The 22,719-nt window shown below is 31.9% G+C and overlaps 1 protein-coding gene across 1 annotated transcript; it reads left to right on the top strand.

Annotated features, from left to right (window-relative positions):
- Nucleotides 1-31: 31 nt before the first annotated feature.
- LOC139520102 (uncharacterized) lies at nucleotides 32-13,858 on the top strand. The gene is made up of 2 exons (XM_071312545.1): nucleotides 32-332; nucleotides 10,823-13,858. The coding sequence occupies exon 2, from the start codon at nucleotides 10,827-10,829 to the stop codon at nucleotides 11,958-11,960; it is 1,134 nt and encodes a 377-aa protein (XP_071168646.1). The 5' UTR covers nucleotides 32-332; nucleotides 10,823-10,826; the 3' UTR covers nucleotides 11,961-13,858.
- Nucleotides 13,859-22,719: the final 8,861 nt, after the last annotated feature.

Genomic DNA, 22,719 nt, shown 5'->3' with positions numbered 1-22,719 from the left:
AAACCAGTTTACGATAACCGGATGTGATCAAAACAGCTGATCAAGCAAAAAGAAAAACAAAGGATTAAAAGCTATTTTTAATCTTTTGATTTTTCGGTCATTTGACCCAATTAGGAAATGAAAAATGAGCTTCTAAATAGCTTTTAATTGTATAGAACATAGCGAAAAACGGCCCAAACTAGGAAACACAGACAATGTTTACTGGTTTCTTTTTTTTTCACCACAGAAAATGAGCTAAAGTAGAAATGCATAGTTGAAACCAGTCGAAGAGAGAATGGAAAATGGCTGAAAACTAAGGCACTTCACTACTCAACAAGTTCTCAGTAATATAGGTAGATACGGAGTGTTTCTCGATGGTTTAGATAGTTTTTATTTACATTAAATATTCATAATCATTTTGAAAATAATGACATGCGAACACAAAATGAGTGTCACCGATGTTAAAAATAATTATTATGAAATAAGTTTTCCCACTTTTTCCTGGAAAGTCCCTGATTCTTAATTATGATATCTTAAGATAGCATCATAATGTTTGCATTTCATCTTTAAGAGAAAAAATTTAATTCAAGAAACAACACAGTGGACGGATCTTTATTGATGATCGATACATGTAGTGATGTACAGTTATTATAACCCCTTATATATATATATATACATGTAAAAGACTTATTTCATCATGAATTTGTAACACTTGAATCTTGATCCTGCTCCCTGGCACTGCTTGACAATGACAGATAAAAACATAACAGGGCTCCAGTAAGTTAGTGACTTGGGCAAGGAAGACACTTGACCACCTGTCACATTGCTTTGCCTGACTGTCAAAAGCGATATCTAGTGGCGCCAGTGTTCTCAATACTACATCAAAATATATTGCTTCTTCTTCCCGGTTAAGAGTCAAACTCTATAAAAGTGTAATTGATTCAGGGGCATCTCATCTAGTTGCTTTCATCATCTGCCAATATACATACACCAATGTAAATACACAAGGCCAAAAATAAAATATTATTGACATGATTGATGGGAATCGTTGTAAACCAGAAAAATAGTCACCACTGGAAGATTTTTATTGTCAAAATCCAGGTTTTTTTTGTTTGTTTGTTGTTAGGGGTTCTCTTATTCTTAATAAGCAGCATTGTTGGTGGCACTCTTACTCATGAGTCATAAGTATTATTATTAATTCACATTCAAGTGTTTGGACCAAAGTGGGAATTGTACATGTACATGATTTATCATTTATAAAGCTTTTGCATAATTCCTTGATTAAGGTCACTTAATTATTGAACACATGGAGATTGAGGTTACACTCAGTGTGTTCTTCTGTTGGATCAAATCAAAAACTTTTGGTTTCAAATGTCTAAAAAAAAGAGTTACTATATAATATATTGAACAAAGGAAGACCATTGCTGAACGTTCTGTACTGGCACAATTTAGATGCGGCATACTTCTTTTGAGGACCAAAACTGGACAGTTCATCAGAGAAGCAGAAGCTGACCTGCAAATGTTCGACTCGCGTTGTGTTGAAAATGAACGCCACTTCCTGATGTTTTTTTTTACAGAGATCTAAGAATTCAACTTATACTGAATATAGAACACTCTTTTGAAGACATTTCTAAAGATGAAAAATTTATTTTTAGTGCTTATCTGCAAATATCCTAGAAAAACTGCTAAATTTTAACAATGCATTTAATGATAAGAGAAAACACTTTTTGTAAAGGAATAATCAAACATGAATTCTAATTTTGTCCGCTGTTAAATGATTATACATGTTATAATTTATATGTATAAATGTTTAAACATATATGTTAAAAGTGGCTTAAAAGTCCAAAGGGCCGGGTGTTGATACATGTAATTACAACGGCTTATTGAAATATTGTATATTGTTATTAAACACATGTCACTAAATAAACAATTTGGTATTGGAATTGGTATAACCATGTTGTTAGATTTTGGATATCAGACCATACTAGGTAAATTAAACATGTTAAATGTCCCATTTCAAATTTTTAAGATCTATGACCACATTTATTTTGTGTCAGAAACCTATATTATGCAAACATTCGATAACAATCCAAATTCAGTATTATAAGCTTGAATATTGTGTCCAAACTTGCCCCAACAGTTCAGGGTTCGATCTATGCAGTGTATCAGGCTGCGCTTGGTGAGGCATTTTATTGTCATTTTTTTAATTTTCTCTAGACTGGTACGTATACTGTACATGCAATTTGTCTAATGATATTAATAGTGTGTTTTAATGTCTGTCATTCATAGTTGTCAGTTACTATTCATTAAAGTATAATTTCATTGACACTGAAAATCTCAATTGTCTGTGATCTTCAAAATACTGCTCATTTACAAGCCTCCAGGGAGTAATTTTTGAACTCACAGAAAGTCTAGCCCAGTTACTCTACATGTACATCTGTGTGCAACAGTTTTATTTGTTTATTTTTTTTAGAAAAAAAGGTTGTATGACCAAGAAATCCACAGTCTAAAATTAGGAGACTGATATGAGGATTCGGTTACAACTAAATGTTAAACCTAAATAACCATGCACCATAAACTAGCAGTAATACACAGAAGATTAATTCCACTTAGTATATAATTTATTTCCAAGACTGGAACTTGTCAACAAGCCTGTGACTTCCAAACTTATGTCTTTTACAACAAATGGAAGTTTTTAACGACCTTGACTGGCTATACAGCCCTTGCACGGTCGGCCCTGGCTTGCGCCTTTTTGGGCATTAAATAATTTATATTTTTACCATGTGGTAATTTAAATAATTTAGAATGATAAGAAAGTTTAATAAAAACAAAAATTTAAAAAGCAAAAATTTGGATAAATAAATGAATAAAAAAAAAAGTAAACATTTTAACATTAAGTAGATAATAAAATAGTAAAAAATAATAAAAGAATATAAAAATAAATATAATAAAATAATATAGAAATAATTTTGTATAAAAATAAAAATAAAATAAAACAAAATAAATAAATAATTATTAAACATGGAGCCACCGGAAGTAGGAACAGGAGGAAAGCTTGGCCAAGCAAACAGCAGTGAACGGCAGCAACGTTGTCCTGGTACACCAGCAGCCAAGTAAAGAGCGGATAATTTTGATATGCCAAATTGTGTATGTGAATTTATATGCCAAATATCATGTATAAACCACAATAAGCCTAAATTTGTGTATGTGAGTTTTGCAAAAATAATTAGTGGGATGTTTTGTATGTACTAGAAAAAAAGAAAAGTGAAATAAAATAAAATAAAATAAATAAAAAACCAAAGGGTGTATGTAAATTTTGACTGCTTTGTGCTAGCCTACCGTAGTTGCAGGACTTTAGAGTGCTAGTACACTGGAACACTTATCCGCAGGAAGACAGTGCCCCACGCTAATTAAAACTGGATTAGCGCAAACCAGATCTTGCGAAGTACCATTTTTTAAGTCTTAGATTTGACTTGCGGCTTAATGACATGAAAAATTTATATAATGACCAAAAGTAGAAACAAAAATAATTTGGGGTGCCGCGAATTTGGGGAAAAAAAAGCCAAAGGTAATCGTGCGTTCTTGTTTAGTTAGCATAATTTCAATAGTTTAATTAACTTATCCCTACATTCATTTTATCTAATTTTAAATATGTTAAATTATTTCAAAGGATTAATTTTTATTATTATTATTTTTGTTTTTTTTTTAAATCATATTTAATTTGGATTTTATTTGTCTTAAAGATTTAATTTTCACTGCCGGTTATGGCCTGACTCCATTTCTGTGTCACTGACCCGGATAACTCTTGCAGTATGTTTTGCCCCTTTAATGATGCTGTGGTAAGTCGTCTTGAAGATCCATCTGTACTGCCGGTTATGGCCTGACTCCATTTCTGAGTCACTGACCCCGGATAACTCTTGCAGAGTAGTTGGTCTTCTTAACGATCTTTTCTAGTAAGTACGTACTGTATTTGTATTGAAGATTTGATTTTTACTGCCGGTTACGGCCTGACTCCATTTCTGAGTCACTGACCTGGATAACTCTTGCAGTGTGTTTTGCCTATTTAATGATGTTGTGGTAAGTCGTCTTGAAGAGCCTTCTGTACTGCCGGTTATGGCCTGACTCCATTTCTGAGTCACTGACCCCGGATAACTCTTGCAGTGTAGCTGGTCTTCTTAACGATCTTTTCTTTAGTACGTACTGTATTTGAAGTGAAGATTTAGTTTTTGACTGCCGGTTACGGCCTGACTCCATTTCTGAGTCACTGACCCGGATAACTCTTGCAGTGTATTTTAATTATTTTATTTCTATGCCTGTTTTTTTTATATATATATACTTATATAAATTTATGATAATCAATTTCTGTTAAATATTGTACCAAGCACGACCAGACATATTGTTGTTTGTCTTTAGGCGGATCTAGTAATATTTTGGTATTAATATTTTGTATTTGAACCTTGTCCAAGTTTGATTGCAAATTTTGTCTCGCTTGTGAATGATTAATACAGTTTACTAGTACGTGTTCTATATCCTCTTTAATGCCGCATGTATTGCATATTGGAGGGACATTGCGTATGTACTGGCCTAGTTGCCCAGGTAATAGAGTAGTGCCCAACCTAAGTCTAGTTATTGTTTTTGCATGAAATCGATTACCTTGATAAAAGTTGGGTTTTTTATTTACTGCAGTATTTATAGAACGACTCCATAGGGAGCATGTGTTATCCCATCTAGCTTGCCACTTTTTCTTATATAATGCTGTTGTTATTGCAATGAATTCATTTGCACTAAGACTCAAGTTAAGGTCAATCTTATCATTACTTAGTGCTAATTTAGCTAGTTTGTCAACCTGTTCATTACCTAGGATACCAACATGCGCTGGTATCCATTCTATGATTACTTCTATTTTGTTTTGTTTTAGACGACAAGCCAGTATTTGAATTGGTTCTAGGATATCGGGTCTACTTGATGCATTATTATTTATAGATTGGATTGCACTATATGAATCAGTTAGAATAACAACTTTTTGCCCTGGCTGTTGATTGGAGAATACCCACTTTAATGATTGATATATGGCCGTCATTTCTGTGGTGTAAACGGAAAGATTGTCTGACGTTCGTTTATAGCTTGCAATCAACTTTGATGGGATTAGAAAAGCATATCCAGTTTTACCCGAAGTTGGGTCTTTTGAGCCATCGGTGTAAATTTTTAAATGATTTTTATATGCATTGTCGATGTACTCTAACGCTTTAGTCTTAATGATATGCGGATTTTCTTTTTTACTGAGGCTGTTTTTTATGTTACTGGATGTTTTTGCTTGACCTATTATCCATGGAGGTGGATCTTGAATATTTTTAGTAACCAACTTTATTTTGTCTAGTTCGTTATCTTTAAGTAGATTTTGGACTCTGAATCCGTAAGGTATGTTATGGTCATTCCATTTATGATTATAAATTTGATATTCAATACAGTCATCTACTAATTGATTGGCTGGATTTGATGGATTTTGTTTAGTACGAGCATAATATTTAAGAGAAAGGTGGTCCCTTCTTAATTGTAATGGCATTTCGCCAGATTCGGCTAGTATTGTTTCTAACGGGGTCGATTTATGGGCCCCTAGCACTATGCGAAGACCTTTAGCTTGTATTATATCTAATTTAGATTTTACCGTTATAGATGCTGAATTAAACGCTTGACATCCATAGTCAAGTACCGATCTAAGAAGAGATTTATATAGCATGAGAAGAGAATCAGTACCCATGCCATAATTGTTTGCTTGAACATACCTAAGAACGTTTAATATTGCTTTAGATCTTTCTTGTAAATAGTTTACGTGTTTATTCCATGTTAGCTTTCTATCAAATATGAGACCAAGAAATTTAACATGATTCTGGAATTTGATTGGTTCGTTATCTAGCATTAGGTTAACTGAATAAACATGACGATCTCCAAATATTACTCCTATCGTTTTGGTTTTAGATATTTTAAAACTCCATTTTTTAGACCATGCACTTATGTTATTAAGGGTTTCTTGCATTTTTTTTGTTAAATGTTTAATATTTCCACCTCGGTACCACATAGCACTGTCGTCAGCAAATTGTGACATTACTGCGGGTTTTTTTGCCAGACCTACTAGATCATTAATCATGATGTTAAATAATGTGGGACTGATGACACTACCTTGCGGGATACCATTGTTAAGATCATATTCGTCTGAGGATTCTTGATTTACTTTAACTTGAATTTTTCTATCTTGCAGAAAGTCTTTTATGAAGTTAAATAATCTCCCATTTATACCGTAATCTTTGCACTTTTTTAATAGACCAAAACGCCATACTAAGTCAAATGCCTTTTCAATATCGAGAAATATGGCTAGTAGAAATTGTTTACGAACTTTAGCTTTTTTAATGTCTGTCTCAAGTCGCAGTAAGTGGTCTAATGTGGAGCGACCTTCACGGAACCCACTTTGTGTTTCATTCATTATATTTTTCTCCGTTAGAAGATGTTTAAGTCTAACATTAACCATGCTTTCCATTAGTTTACAAAAATTTGATGTAAGAGATATCGGTCTGTAGGATTTAGGGTCAGATTTATTTTTATTAGGTTTTAGTATAGGGATTACATTTGCATGTTTCCAGCTGTGGGGAAGTTGACCAGTTACCCACACTTTATTTATTAATTGTAACATAATATCGATCATACTTTCAGGCATATGCTTGAACATTTCATATGTTATACGGTCATCACCGGGCGCAGTTGTCTTTTTGGTTTTAAGCACCTTATAAAGTTCGTTTTTGTTGAATGGTATATTAAATTTTGACCTATTATGTTGCTCATCATCATCCCTATTAATTGGATTTTCTATTTCGGTTTTTAATTTATGAGTTCTGAATTTGGGATCTAAGTTATTGTCACTGGATGCTTCTGCAAAGGTTCCGGCGAGCATGTTTGCTTTATCTACATTAGATACCGCTTGTTTGGTGTCATTAATAAGTGTGGGAAGGGTGGATGATTTTGCCCCTTTAAGACCTTTAACTGTGTTCCAAACTGTTTTTACGTTAGTTTTATAGTTTAGTTTGTCGCAGAAATTTTGCCAGTAGTCAGTTTTTGCCTTATCTGTGACACGTTTAAACTCCTTGACTGCAGTTTTATATAATTCATGATTTTCTTCTGATTTTGATTTATCATATACTCTATGTTTATGACGCTTATTTTTTTTGGCATTTGTACAATAATCGTTCCACCAGGGACAGTTTTTTCTTGTATGTATAGTACCACTAGTTTTTGGGATTGTTTCATCTGCGATTTTAGTCACCACTTCACAAAGATTTTGATTAAAGATTTCAATATCATCATGTTTTATATTATCTATATTTATTTCGTTACAAAGGGTAGTGAACCTGTGCCAGTCGGCTTTATCGTACACCCATCTTTGTGGAGTGCAGACTTTATTTTTAACCGGTTTTGCATTTAATACGGTGAGTACTGGGAAGTGATCAGAACCTAGTTGCTCATCTAAAACTGACCATTGACTGTCATTGGCTAACGATGCGGAGACTAATGTTAGATCTATTTGTGTTCGGTTGCCTGTTACAGTTTGATATGTTCCTGTACCGTCATTTAAAATTATCATGTTATTTTGGTCTATGACCTTTTCAATTATGTTACCATTGCTATCTGTTGTGCTAGACCCCCACATCGAGGATCTACTATTAAAATCTCCAAGTAGCACTATATCATCTGATAAGTTATGCAAAACTTCTTGATATTCATCAAATTTAATATCTTGATTAGGGGGTCTATACACATTAACTATATTTATCTTATTATTTTGACAGTTTACAGATACGCCTACTACTTCTATGTTATCAGTATTAAAATTAAGTTGTGAAAAATTAACTTGAATCGAAACATAAATTGCTACTCCTCCTCCTATTTGAGGTTTCTTTTTATTTTTACCTTTAGGTTGAATCGGTATCTTTCTATTTCGAATGATTGGTGGGTGGTAGCCTTGTAGTTTTATGTACCTATTATCTTTAAAACGAGTTTCTTGTACACAAATAATTTCTGGGTTATTATGTGTGTCTAAGTAATGTTTGAGGGAATTAGCGTTCGCATAAAGTGATCGCGCATTCCACTGTAAAATGTGTAGCCCCATTACGGTTAATTAATTATTTAAATTAATTGTTGCTTATATTATCTTTATATGACGTCAACTGTTATTTCTTTACTAAATTGCTCTCTGACAAAATTTTGAAAGAGTCTCATGATGGGAACAGAGATATCCCCATGTTTGTCCGCTATATGCCGTATCTCTGTGATTAGGTTTTCCCAGTTTTTTAAATCACTTATGTCTTGACTTGATGGTTCAATTATAGTTTTGCGGATATCTGAAATATTTTTTCTATCTTTATTAGGAATACTGGGTGTTTGATCTTCTATTTGTGTATTCTCTGTTTCAATATTTAAATTTTTATCTACGCTTATTTCCGGATTATCTACCGGTGACATAGTGGCTTCATTATCGCTAATTACATCCGTTGTATTGTTAATTACTTTTGATTTAACACTGTCAGCGTATGATTTACCAGGTGTGACATTTGATGTACTAATTATTTTAGGTATGGTTTCATCCCCTGACACTGGAGATTTAATTATTTTAGGTATGGTTTCACATTTTTGTTGTGCCTTTTGTTTGGCTTGGTCAAATGACATTTTATGACTATACATATTTTCCAACACCTGTTTTTGGAATATATATTTGGGGCATGATTTATCTATTGCCTGATGTTTACCACCACAGTTGTTACATTTTAAATTTTTACCATTACAGTTTTTTGTTGCATGTTTACCAGCACATTTAATGCACGTATTTATAGATTTTCTGCATTGTTTGGCATAATGTCCTAGACTTGCGCATTTAGTACAAAATTTAGGGTTAGGTTTATATGGCAGTAAATCATACTCTATGTTTTGTCCCTGATTGTTTAAGGGAATAGATTTAAGTATGGAATCTCTTTCCGATAGCGTTACTAATAGATAACCAGCTTTACCTAATTGTTTTACAATTTTTATATCTGCCCCTGTTTGCCTTAGCATATTTTCCTGCTTTTTAATATTTAGGATTTCAGTATCAACAGGTTTAGGTATAACTTTATAAACTCTATTTTTAGTAACCTTATTTTCGTTAATTTCCTTTGTAGCAGCTGCTTGAATAGTTATTTTCTGCTTATGGTCAGTATCAAATTTAGACACTTTTATTTGGAAATTACCCAGTTTAGTCAAGCCAAGTAACTTTCTCCTTATGGTTTCAGATGGTGCGTAAACCAGCACACTGTTTTTAAGTGGTTTTATTTCTATGGCTTGATCATTAACACTCCCTATCATGGTTATTAGCAGATAATGGAGCGAGTTAAGGGTCAGAAGCATGAACTTTTTTGCCCTTGATGTTATGATTAGTGTTTCACTAGGGGGAAACATTTTTTTGCCCTTATCATTGAGTGACACAGGGCTTTTAGTTTTAGTTTGGCTTGATTCTTGCCTTTTTGGATATTGTATTGGCGAATTGCCTTGACTTTGTTTGTAGATTTTGGAATCAGGTGATTCCCCTTGTTGTGGACTTCTTGAGTCAATTTTCCTTTTGTTGTTTGTCATATTGCTCATATTTAGATTTATCTTAACTTTTAATTAAAATTTATTAAAGCAAAAATAGATTAAACTTTAGCCTATTTAAATATTTAATACTTATTTCGCAAAAATATTAAATTATTTAAACTTATTTAGCAAAAATAAAGTTTAAAACCTAAAGATTAAAAAATAAAATTTATAAACTTACAAAGAATTGATAAAAAAAAAATTTTGTGAAATTGAACTTAAGTTAAAACTTAAAATTATTTTAAATGCTAACTAAACAATTGAACAATTAAAACAACAGACCGTAATCTTCTCCTGTAATTGCTTTGAGATCGACGCGTACGTGTTGACTCGACGATGGCAAGCTAAGGGGGAGAATATGTCTTTTACAATATAGTACAATATATATATATGAGAATTAAACAATAAGCTAAGATCAATTATTACATAATGTGTTGACAAATATAAACAAGTTATTATCCAGATAAAGAAAGATAAATAATTAATACAACTCTTTTAGCAATGTCTCTAATTTAAGAAGGATAAAGGATTAAGCCCTGAGGCATTATTGTCACTTTGATTGTAAAATGTCCATTATCAATTAGATATATATTAACTTATTGTCCAAGTAGAATATATAATATAAAACATAATTAATGATAAATTCTTTGAGTCTCAACATTAACATTAAAAACCTAAACACATTTGAAAAGTATTTCTTAATACATGTAATATGGGATTAAATGACAGTAGAAAATGATGATACAGAAATAAGAAGATGTTGTATGAGTGCCAATGAGACAACTCTCCATCCAAGTCACAATGTGTAAAAAGTAAACAATTATAGGTTTTGCAAAGTACTGCCTTCAATTCAGAGACAACAGGTGCCAACCTTCACCCTAACCTGAAATAGAAGTGTTTCATTACAACATACATTTTTAGAAAGACACACTATAAAATTATACAATTTAATTCAATTTTATATATAATTACTTAAAACCAGCTGGTTCAATCCACCATTTTCTACATTTGAAAATGTTTGTACCAAGTCAGGAATATGACAGTTGTTGTCCATTCCTTTGATGTGTTTTATCATTTGATTTTGTCATTTGATTGGGGACTTTTCATTTTGAATTTTCCTCAAGAGTTCAGTATTTTTGTGATTTTTCTTTTTTTTTGATACAACAATGTAACTTCCAATTTATTTTCACAGGTTGATGGCTGAGAGGAGAAGAAGTTTAAGAATAAGAGGAAGCCGAAAATATGACAACATCTTATTAGATGAACCTATTCTTAACAATGAATATTTTACATTTAATGCACTGCCAGTAGACTGCAAATTAAAGGTTTTTTCCTACCTGGACCACATAGAGAAAGGCTGTATTTTATCAGTATGTAAAGAATGGAATCACCTCCTACTTCATCCAAGTGTTTGGGACCAACTGTCGATATGGAACTTCCCAGTGACATGCCTTCCATCACAAATTGTTCATGAAAGAGTTGAAAACTGTTACTCATGCTATAAGAAACGGGTCCATCTTTTTTGCAAGTTCATTTTATGCACTAAACCTAGGCCAAAACGTTTTGAATTTAAGTTTAACATTGGGGAATGTTCAAGTGGTTACTTAAAGCTGGTGGAATCATTAATGATAAATCTCAATTATCGTGAATGTAAAGTTTGCTCTTTAAACTGGAAAGAAACACCATGCCGGCCGTACTGGGTACCACCAGATGACGACAAAGAAAACGATATAATGTATAGACATCGTTTAAGAGCAAGATATTTTGGTAACATGTTTGACCTTTTTACTAAAAAGGCAACTGCTATACGGACACTAGTAATGCCATTTGATTGGTGTTCCAGAAGTGTGAAGTGTTTGACAAGATTGAAAAACATTCATAGTTTAGTTCTTGAGAAATACTTTGTATTTCAATGTCTTGACCAAAAAATGTTGACAGAAGTTTTAGCAGGGCTTCCTGCTCTACGCAGATTTATGTTGGAAGTTTGGACACCAAGTGGACCAACCCTATCACTTTACTCAGTATCTTCAAACTCAGTGACTTATTTTGATATCTCTCAGAGTAGAGGATTCTATCTAAAGAGAATTGACATGCCCCGATTGGAAAAGTTCCGTATATTGAGACATCCATGGAATGGACCATTGGTCACTTCAGATAAAATCAACATCCCCTGCCTCTACAGAATATTGGTGTCTGGAGCTCCAAATCTTTGTGCAATCAATGACCACTACTTAGAGCCAGAGTGGCGTGAGTTTTGTTACCCTAGGCTTGATGAAGTTCTACGCTCTGTTTGCTCTTGTAAACAACACAAAACTGGATGGGCAATGTAATAGTGTCAAAAAATTGTAATCACTTGACCAATGAACATTTTGATAACAAAATATATTCTTTGTCATGAAAGATTACATGTACTTAATCAAAACATACATTTTGCTGTATATTATAGTAACTGCTTAGTCATAAAATGTAATCTGGTATTGATATTTTCAGAAAGAATTTTTAGTTTGGCAATGATCAAGTATGCATTTATTTTGTACAAAATGCATATGATATTTTTAATTATAATATAAATGTATTGAATGACTTTGGTCTCATAATTTTTCATAAGACATCAGTGGCGGATCCAGAACTTTTCCTAAGGGGGGCCCCACTCCAGTCATGCTTCAATGATTCCCTACATAATGTATATAATCAACCAAATTTTTCCCACGAAAGGGAGGGCCCGGGCACCTAGATCCGCCTATGGACATGACAAAATACAAATGAGCTGTCAGCAAAATCTTGAAATATTAAATACTGGGGTTTTATTTTTAATTGTTTGTTGGATACCAAAGTTCATGGATTTTGTGGGTACAGGGAACCCAAATGTTTTTTCCCCCTCTTTAATGTATTTTTTTTAATTTTTCCTCTTAAATAACATCTAAATTAACATCTTCTTAACTATCTAATTTCTTAAATATTTAATTAAGAATTCATAATTATCCAACAGTTAACAAATAAACTTAACTTACAAAGATGAATATGTTATTGTTTGTTACTAAGTTACCATGGTTACAGTTATGCATTTTGAGTGCTGTTTATGTTTAAGAAGTTCAAGTGCCATAATATTTTATGATGTAAATTTTTAATAGTTAGTGATCATGTATATAATTAAGTGGTTTATTAAGTACTTGTACATGTTAAGTCTGGACAAATCTTGTTTTGTGAGATGCAATAAAACTTAAAGATAGATGTTGATTTACATTTGTATGTTCACTCAATGTTATGTAGTTGATTTTCTTTTTATAACCTAATTGGTAATAATAAAAAAAAAGATTTATAAAGTCTTAATTTTATATTGTAAAATTTAAATTTCTGATGTCAAGTTTATCATATTCCAGTCCATGCATAGATTTTATTTTGAAACTTATTGTCAAGACATTTGCATCAAAACAATTAGAATCAAAAAGCATTATCATTAAAAACATCACTGCAACAGTTGTTAAACATCACTGTTTTATCATAAGAAAAAAAAATCATGATATAAAGCTTTAAAATTTAAACCTTTTTTCCCCCATCATTTTTTATTTAAATATAGAATGAAAATCCCTGCTGAAATTGCTTCAAAGGGAGATAATTCATTGTTATTAGACCAATTACATAAAGTATATTAAAGCATTCACATATTATTTAAAGGAACAGCCCTTAGAAAAAAGTTTTGTGAAAAAGTTAATTATTACATTGTAAGACATCTACAAGTATTTGACATTGCTAAGAAAATTTTATGTTTGTTTCTGTTATTTTTTTTCATGTTGATAGTATATAAAATTATAGTTGTCTTAGTTTCTATGTATTGTTTATTATGTGTGATATTTTTTATGTTATAATGTGAGGAAACAAAGAGGAAAACGTTTCTTCGTAACTGTTTAAATGGCATTGGGACCTTGATTGTACTATTTAAGTGATTGTTGATAAAATAGTGACCAAAACAATACATTCCTTTTCATTTGATGAACTCCAAAATATATACAATACATTATGGTTAAGACAAATTCTTATAGGAGTTATAGCCCATGAATGACAAACTTTACAATTCTTTTTTTTCTTCATGAAAACCATGATATTTAGAGCGAAAAATTTTTTTTCTGTAATGCCTGGCATTATGATAGATAAATAAACACTCTAAGTCACAAAAGTTATCAGCAAGGCAAGATCTTTTAATAAGTCAAAGAAACTAAACAGACTAAAAGATCAGAAGTAGAAGATGAACAAAATGGAGATTTTTGTCATGGTCTATTCTCGTCTAAAATGTTGGAGAGTGTCCTTTGTTTGATATTCCCAGTGGCGGATCCAGGGGGGGGGTTCCGGGGGTGCGCACCCCCCCTTTATTTTTGCCGATCAATGCATTTGTATCGGGACATATGTTTTGCACCCCCCCTTTGCCCTGGGTTAGCACCCCCCCCTTTCGAAAATTCCTGCATCCGTCCCTGTATTCCTATAGACCCAGTGATACAGGCTCTTGAGAGCCTCTAGTTAAGGTAGTCAGAATTTTTCAGTTGCACCTGCAATATGAGATGTGATTATAATCATCAAGTGTAAAAGATTTTTATTGTTTTGGTCAAATATGCAAATGATCTCAGATTTTATGTGTTTACATGTGTTGTATTACTATTATTTAAATATTATAAGTGATTTTTACATTTCCATTATCATTTTTTATGTTTCTTAATTACTCATACAAGTCTCTATTATTTTGAAATCCAAAGTAGTGTTAAATGCAGTTTTCTAAGATTGCTTAATGCTTTGGAATTTGACCAACATTGTAAATTGTCTTAAGTGCTATTGTCATGCCATGCTTTACTACACACTACCCTTTATTGTCCCATGATTTGTGTGTCTCCAGGGACATACTAGTCTCAAATATATAAGAAAGAAAACAGGGACTGTATATATATTTGAAAATATTAAAGATATACATTTATGTTGATGAAAAAAGTCATTACTATAAATTGTGGAATGTCATACAAATCAAGGGAGGCAAAAAGCAAGTTTCCCATGAACCCAGTCTCATCCTCAATAATATAAAACTTTGCAATACTCTTAATTTATTGTTTTAGGAGTATCTTTTGAAATCATTTTTATCCAAGTAGGTTTATATGCAAGGGACACGACTCCGTTAAATATAAAATGTTTAATTTAAGATTTTTTTGTCTTATCAGGAAATAGATTAATCATTGAAAACTTTTAACAATACTTTGATTTTCAATATTGAGTGAATAAGAGCTCACCACACACTTCTTGCATTTTAGTTTTCAGCAGTAAAGTCAGGAGTCTTCAAAATACTCTATACAAGTACATATATTTTTAAAAGTTGAAAGATATTTTCTAACAGGATGATCTTCTAAATTTTTCGACCTTTGTCTACATTTATAATTAAATTATTTTCATGTATATATAAATGGCCTACGCAACTGTGGTATCTTGTCCATTGAATTCCAGTAATTGAACTTTCTTTGAGAGACAGTTCATGCATTCATTTAGAATCATTTCTTCATTTGGGAGAGTTACAATATCTTCATGTAAGCTAAAAACAGTCTTCATATCGATGAACAAGGATGCTAATTATGTATATATTTATCCATTATTTTATTGACACAGCTACATGTATATGTATGTCTATGTACCATTTAAGTTTCAAACTTGAATTTTAATATTTAGCAGATGAGGGGTGATAAGGGATGAAAAAAAATTGTGGGAGGACAATTTTTTCTCATTTCAAATTTTAAGGGTACTAAATTGTAGAACATCAGAAAAAATGTGGGTCTATATAAATATCTTCACTTTAGAATAAAATGTTTATTATTGTACAACAGTAAAAGAGTTATTTAATACATTTTATACTGGATAGACACATACATGTATAATTTCAATTTTTGTTTTTAAATAATTGCGTCATGTAACAATTAATAGTTTTCAAATACCATAGATAATGACAACTTTTTAAGTTTACAGCTAATATCAAGTGAGAGATTTGAGTCTAAACAGTTCAGTTGTTTTATTTGTTTGTATTTTTACTATGATGGAATCTCATAGTTATGATAAATAGATATATTGTAGAATTAATTAAATTGTTTCCAGTCTCTTTCTAATTTGATTTTTTATTTCAATTCTGGCTTTCCTATTTATACTTCTTTTTAACGCTGGTCATTTAAGTTTTTATAAGCCTGTCTACCTTCCTTCTATGCTCCATTCTTAAAGTTTATTTCATAGTTCAGAAGACTTTTTTCCTGAACTTCAACAGTTCTTTTTCATGTAGATTTCACACATCTTATAGAAAAAAGATACACATAGGTGTGTATACACATATTAGCTTTATTTTAAAATGATAAAGACATAAAAGTATAAGTGATTATGATATTTTTTTAAAGATATTTTGTAGATGTATTATTTTTGTAACTCTCACACATCTTATAGAAAAAAGATACACATATTTCAAATGTGTTTTGTTTTTATACGACCGCAAAATTTGAAAAAATTTTCGTCGTATATTGCTATCACGTTGGCGTCGGCGTCGTCGTCCGAATACTTTTAGTTTTCGCACTCTAACTTTAGTAAAAGTGAATGGAAATCTATGAAATTTTAACACAAGGTTTATGACCACAAAAGGAAGGTTGGTATTGATTTTGGAAGTTTTGGTCCCAACATTTTAGGAATTAGGGGCCAAAAAGGGCCCAAATAAGCAGTTTCTTGGTTTTTGCACTATAACTTTAGTTTAAGTGAATAGAAATCTATGAAATTTTGACACAAGGTTTATGACCACAAAAGGAAGGTTGGGATTGATTTTGGGGGTTTTGGTTCCAACAGTTTAGGAATTAAGGGCCAAAAAAGGGCCCAAATAAGCATTATTCTTGGTTTTCGCACAATAACTTTAGTATAAGTAAATAGAAATCTATGAAATTTTGACACAAGGTTTATGACCACAAAAGGAAGGTTGGGATTGATTTTGGGGGTTTTGGTTCCAACAGTTTAGGAATTAAGGGCCAAAAAAGGGCCCAAATAAGCATTATTCTTGGTTTTCGCACAATAACTTTAGTATAAGTAAATAGAAATCTATGAAATTTAAACACAAGGTTTATGACCATAAAAGGAAGGTTGGGTTTGATTTTGGGAGTTTTGGTCCTAACAGTTTAGGAATAAGGGGCCCAAAGGGTCCAAAATTGAACTTTGTGTGATTTCATCAAAAATTGAATAATTGGTATTCTTTGATATGCCGAATCTAACTATGTATGTAGATTCTTAATTTTTGGTCCCGTTTTCAAATTGGTCTACATTAAGGTCCAAAGGGTCCAAAATTAAACTTAGTTTGATTTTAACAAAAATTGAATCCTTGGGGTTCTTTGATATGCTGAATTTAAAAATGTACTTAGATTTTTAATTATTGGCCTAGTTTTCAAGTTGGTCCAAATGGGGGTCCAAAATTAAACTTTGTTTGATTTCATCAAATTGAATAAATGGGTTCTTTGATATGCCAAATCTAACTGTGTATGTAGATTCTTAATTTTTGGTCCAGTTTTCAAATGGGTCTACATTAAGGTCCAAAGGGTCCAAAATTAAATTAAGTTTGATTTTAACAAAAATTAAATTCTTGGGCTTATTTGATATGCTTTATCTAAATATGTACTTTGATTTTTGATTATTGGCCCAGTTTTCAAGTTGGTCCAAATCAGGATTCCATATCAAGTATTGTGCAATAGCAAGAAATTTTCAATTGCACAGTATTGCACAATAGCAAGAAATATCTAATTGCACAATATTGTGCAATAGCAATTAATTTTCAATTGGAGTTATCTTTCTTTGTATAGAATAGTAGTTGATAATATATGTTGGAAATTTGCCAGACATGACTATGATGTCATTTTCTATTTTTATTTGCCAATAACTTTATGTAAATAACTTCATTGGAAATTTGCCAATATAAAATGTTGCTGATGAAGCTTTTTTTCCTTATCTTATCTAAAATGTTTTAGATAATGTATGTTGGAAATTTGCCAGACATGACTATGATGTCATTTTCTATTTTTATTTGCCAATAACTTTATGTAAATAACTTCATTGGAAATTTGCCAATATAAAATGTTACTGATGAAGTTTTTTTTATTGTTTTATACAATAAACAATGTATATTCACTTTTACTACCAACCAATCTTTACCATTCAGTGATAACAAGCACTTTATTTTACATTTTAATATTTTATGATGTATTTAAAAGAGTAGTTATTGTTGCAAACTCCATTAGAAATTTGAACTGATATCAGTTTTGGAAAAAGGGAAACGGGGATGTGAAAAAAGGGGGGGGGGGTTTAAATTTTTCTCATTTCAGATTTCATAAATAAAAAGAAAATTTCTTCAAACATTTTTTTGAGAGGATTAATATTCAACAGCATAGTGAATTGCTCAAAGGCAAAAAAAAAAACTTTTAAGTTCATTAGACCACATTCATTCTGTGTCAGAAACCTATGCTGTGTCAACTATTTAATTTTAGATTTAAATAAGAAGAAATCTTTAATTGATTTGTAAAATCTTGACATTTGTTTTGTGTAAAAAAAACCATGTAATGTCAAAAATTTGATCACAATCCAAATTCAGAGCTGTATCACGCTTGAATGTTTTGTCCATACTTTCCCCAACTGTTCAGGGTTCGACCTCTGCGGTCGTATAAAGCTGCGCCCTGCGGAGCACCTGGTTACAATTAGAAATGTTTCTTATGTGAAGATATGTGGCCACTCTTTGTTATGTTTATTTTTATTTTATACAGTTAATGACTGAAATATTTTTTGAATGTTTATCATTGAAAAATCATTATTTTTATTTCTGAAAGCTGTTCACAAAAATACTGGTCTAGTGTGGTTTTGTAGTAAAGCAAAATTTTCAAGACAATATTATCTTGTAGTACAACAATATTATATATTTTTTTTTTAGGTACATATTTAGTATTATATGTATTTATAGCAGTTAAATCAAATTCAGGGGCGTAGCTGCCATTATGCACATTAGGCAAGTGCCTACACATAATTTTTTCATAAATATTTTTTTTTAATTAAAAAAAATAATAAACAAGGTTATCTGCAGAATTATTTTTAATGAAGGATCGTCATTATATACTATTAATTAAGTTAAAAGTATATATCAGTCAGAACGGAATAGATATGAAAATACCAAACATGGTGTACTGCTTAATTAAAGGGATACGCTGGGCAATGCATATTGTATTTTTTTTTTTATATATATATTTCCGATTATACTGGGTTATTTAATTCACCAGTCAGATGTAATGGTAAATTATTTATGATTCTTCAACCTTTTCATCATGTATATTATAATTTTCATGATTAGATAACCAGTAAATTTAATATTTTTGTACATAAAATTTTGCAGCTAAAACGCTAAAAAACGTTTTCCGTCGGGGGGCTTCGCAGACCCCCTGCGAAATGGTGCCTACATTAGACTGAATACCTAGCTACGCCCTTGATTAATTGTTTAAACAGTTATAAGATTTTTATAAACCTTATTTGCTTTCTGTTCTTACAATATGAAAATGTTGTCATCCTTTAATATTTGTTTACATTTCTTACAAATTGGTCAAAATATGATTCTGATTAAAGTTAATCTTATTCAAATTGACTCTTATAAGTTACAGTGTCTGCCTCTGTATTCTGTTAAAATGTTGGATTTGTTTTCATACACTTTAAGTTTTGTCACCTGTGAGTTGTATATTTATAAAAAAAAAAGAAGATGTGGTATGATTGCCAATGAGACAACTGTCCACAAGAGACCAAAATGACACCGTACAAATATCAAGACTATTTGCTGTATAGTAATCACAGAGTCAAATCTGGTTCCAAATGAGACAATTGGAACTGCCAGTCCAGCTTGAGTATACCGGCTACAGTGAAATCAAAATTTGAACATTGGAACATTTTGGAACTGCACTGCATTTTTATTCCGGACAATAACTTAGTATAAGAGAATAGAAATCTATGAAATTTAAACACATGGATTATAACAACAAAAGGAAGGTTAGATTGGTTTTAGGGGTTATGATCCTAACAGTTTAGGAATTAACTCATTTGCCCCGAAGAGATTTCTGGAAAATCAGGCATTTTCGAAAATTTGCAATCGTATGCAAATTATATGCAAATTAGCAGACTCTTCATGCTGTATCTGATGCTCATCTATAACTATATATTGGGATTTGGTAGCGGATGTTATGGGGGGGGGGGGTGAGTTGGAATATTTTCTCGTGGGTTTGAACCCACCCCCACTGAAAATGGTAATTTTCCGTCTATTTTCCGATTTTCGCTCCGACAGTCCGACAGTTCTATCGTCCGACGGTTCAATAGTCCGACGGTTCGATAGTCCGATATATACAACTAGATATTATGATATATAGAATAATCACAGACACAAGGCGTTCTACCTGGCTTTCGAGACGCGACAGACCTAACTTTTCCAAACCTGAATCTCCATTATTGTTTTCAACTTATTTCACAGATAACAATTTGTTTTAAAATTGACATCTTTGTGTAAGTTGAAAGTTCACATGAAAAGATGGTATACAAAAGACTCTGTTGCCCGTATCTATTATATCTCTGAAATGGCTGTTAGGGGCAATGATTTAATATTCAACGGTTTCAAATACCAGAAAAACTGACAGAGAATTCATGCTATATACTGGCGATGTTGGAGGAAAGAGTGATTTTTATCGTGCTGTTTCACCACTGTCTACAGAAAACTTTGCGGGTCCAGAAAAAACGTAACCCTGTGGTGGTTTTTATACGACCGCAAATTTTGAAAAAATTTTCGTCGTATATTGCTATCACGTTGGCGTCGGCGTCTTAGTCGTCGTCGTCCGGCGTCCGAATACTTTTAGTTTTCGCACTCTAACTTTAGTAAAAGTGAATGGAAATCTATGAAATTTTAACACAAGGTTTATGACCACAAAAGGAAGGTTGGTATTGATTTTGGGAGTTTTTGTCCCAACATTTTAGGAATTAGGGGCCAAAAAGGGCCCAAATAAGCATTTTCTTGGTTTTCGCACTATAACTTTAGTTTAAGTTAATAGAAATCTATGAAATTTTGACACAAGGTTTATGACCACAAAAGAACGGTTGGGATTGATTTTGGGAGTTTTGGTCTCAACAGTTTAGGAATTAGGGGCCAAAAAAGGGCCCAAATAAGCATTATTCTTGGTTTTCGCACAATAACATTAGTTTAAGTAAATAGAAATCAATGAGATTTAAACACAATGTTAATGACTACAAAAGGAAGGTTGGTATTGATTTTGGGAGTTTAGGTCCCAACAGTTTAGGAATTAGGGGCCAAAAAGGGACCCAAATAAGCATTTTTCTTGGTTTTCGCACCATAACGTTAGTATAAGTAAATAGAAATCTATGAAATTTAAACACAAGGTTTATGACCATAAAAGAAAGGTTGGGTTTGATTTTGGGAGTTTTGGTCCCAACTTAATAAGGGGCCCAAAGGGTCCAAAATTAAACTTTTGTTTGATTTCATCAAAATTGAATAATTGGGGTTCTTTGATATGCTGAATCTAACTGTCAATATATATGACTGTGTATGTAGATTCTTAACTGTTGGTCCCGTTTTCAAATTGGTCTACATTAAGGTCCAAAGGGTCCAAAATTAAACTTAATTTGATTTTGACAAAAAATGAATCAGTTAGGTTCTTTGATATGCTGAATCTAAAAATGTACTTAGATTCTTGATTATTGGCCCAGTTTTCAAGTTGGTCCAAATCGGGGTCCAAAATTAAACTTTGTTTGATTTCATCAAAAATTGAATAAATGGGGTTCTTTGATATACCAAATCTAACTGTGTATGTAGATTCTTCATTTTTGGTCCTGTTTTCAAATTGGTCTACACTAAAGTCCAAAGGGTCCAAAATTAAACTTAGTCTGATTTTAACAAAAATTGAAATCTTGAAGTTCTTTGATATGCTGAATCCAAAAATGTACTTAGATTTTTTATTATGGGCCCAGTTTTCAAGTCGGTCCAAATCAGGATCTAAAATTATTATATTAAGTATTGTGCAATAGCAAGTCTTTTCAATTGCACAGTATTGCGCAATGGCAAGAAATATCTAATTGCACAATACTGTGAAATATCAAATTTTTTTTAATTAGAGTTATCTTTCTTTGTCCAGAATAGTAGGCAAGAAATATCTAATTGCAAAATATTGTGCAATAGCAAGATTTTTTTTTAATTGGAGTTATCTTTCTTTGTCCAGAATCAACTTAAATCTTTGTTATATACAATATACAATGTATATTCACTTTTTACTACCAACTGATTAATTAAAATAATCTTTACCATTCAGTGATAACAAGCAGTTTTTTTACATCTTAATATTTTATGATGTATTTAAATGAGTAGTTATTGTTGCAAACTCCATTAGAAATTTTAATTGAGATTAGTTTTGGAATAAGGGAAAGGGGGATGTGATTAAAAAAATTGGGTTCAATTTTTCTCATTTGAAATTTCATAAATAAAAAAGAAAATTTCTTCAAACATTTTTTTGAGAGGATTAATATTCAACAGCATAGTGAATTGCTCTAAGAGAAACAAAAATTTTAAGTTCATTAGAACACATTTATTCTGTGTCAGAAACCTATGCTGTGTCAACTATTTAATCACAATCCAAATTTAGAGCTGAATCCAGCTTGAATGTTGTGTCCATACTTGCCCTAACCGTTCAGGGTTCAACCTCTGCGGTCGTATAAAGCTACGCCCTGCGGAGCATCTGGTTGTTTGTTGCTGTAATTTCACACTTGCTTTCCGTTTATTTGTTTTTCTCGTCTGAATTGTTTTACACGGGGCCCTTTTTTTTTTAGACATAAAAGATCATGTGAGCTTTTGTCATCACTTGGCGTCACGGTCCGTCGTCCGTCTGTCAAGATCTTACTTAAAGATCTCCTTCTCTGAAACCACTGGGTCAATTTGAACCAAACTTGGCAGCAATGGTCCTTATGTGGTCGTCTTTCAGAATTGTGTCCAATGCCCCGATCCGTAGTACAACGGACAGCCGATCAGGA

The sequence above is a fragment of the Mytilus edulis genome, chromosome 4, assembly GCF_963676685.1.
Source record: "Mytilus edulis chromosome 4, xbMytEdul2.2, whole genome shotgun sequence".
In the NCBI taxonomy this organism is placed as follows: Eukaryota; Metazoa; Mollusca; class Bivalvia; order Mytilida; family Mytilidae; genus Mytilus; species Mytilus edulis.
Note: the sequence above shows the minus strand (reverse complement) of the source record. Positions and strands in the feature narration are given on the sequence as shown.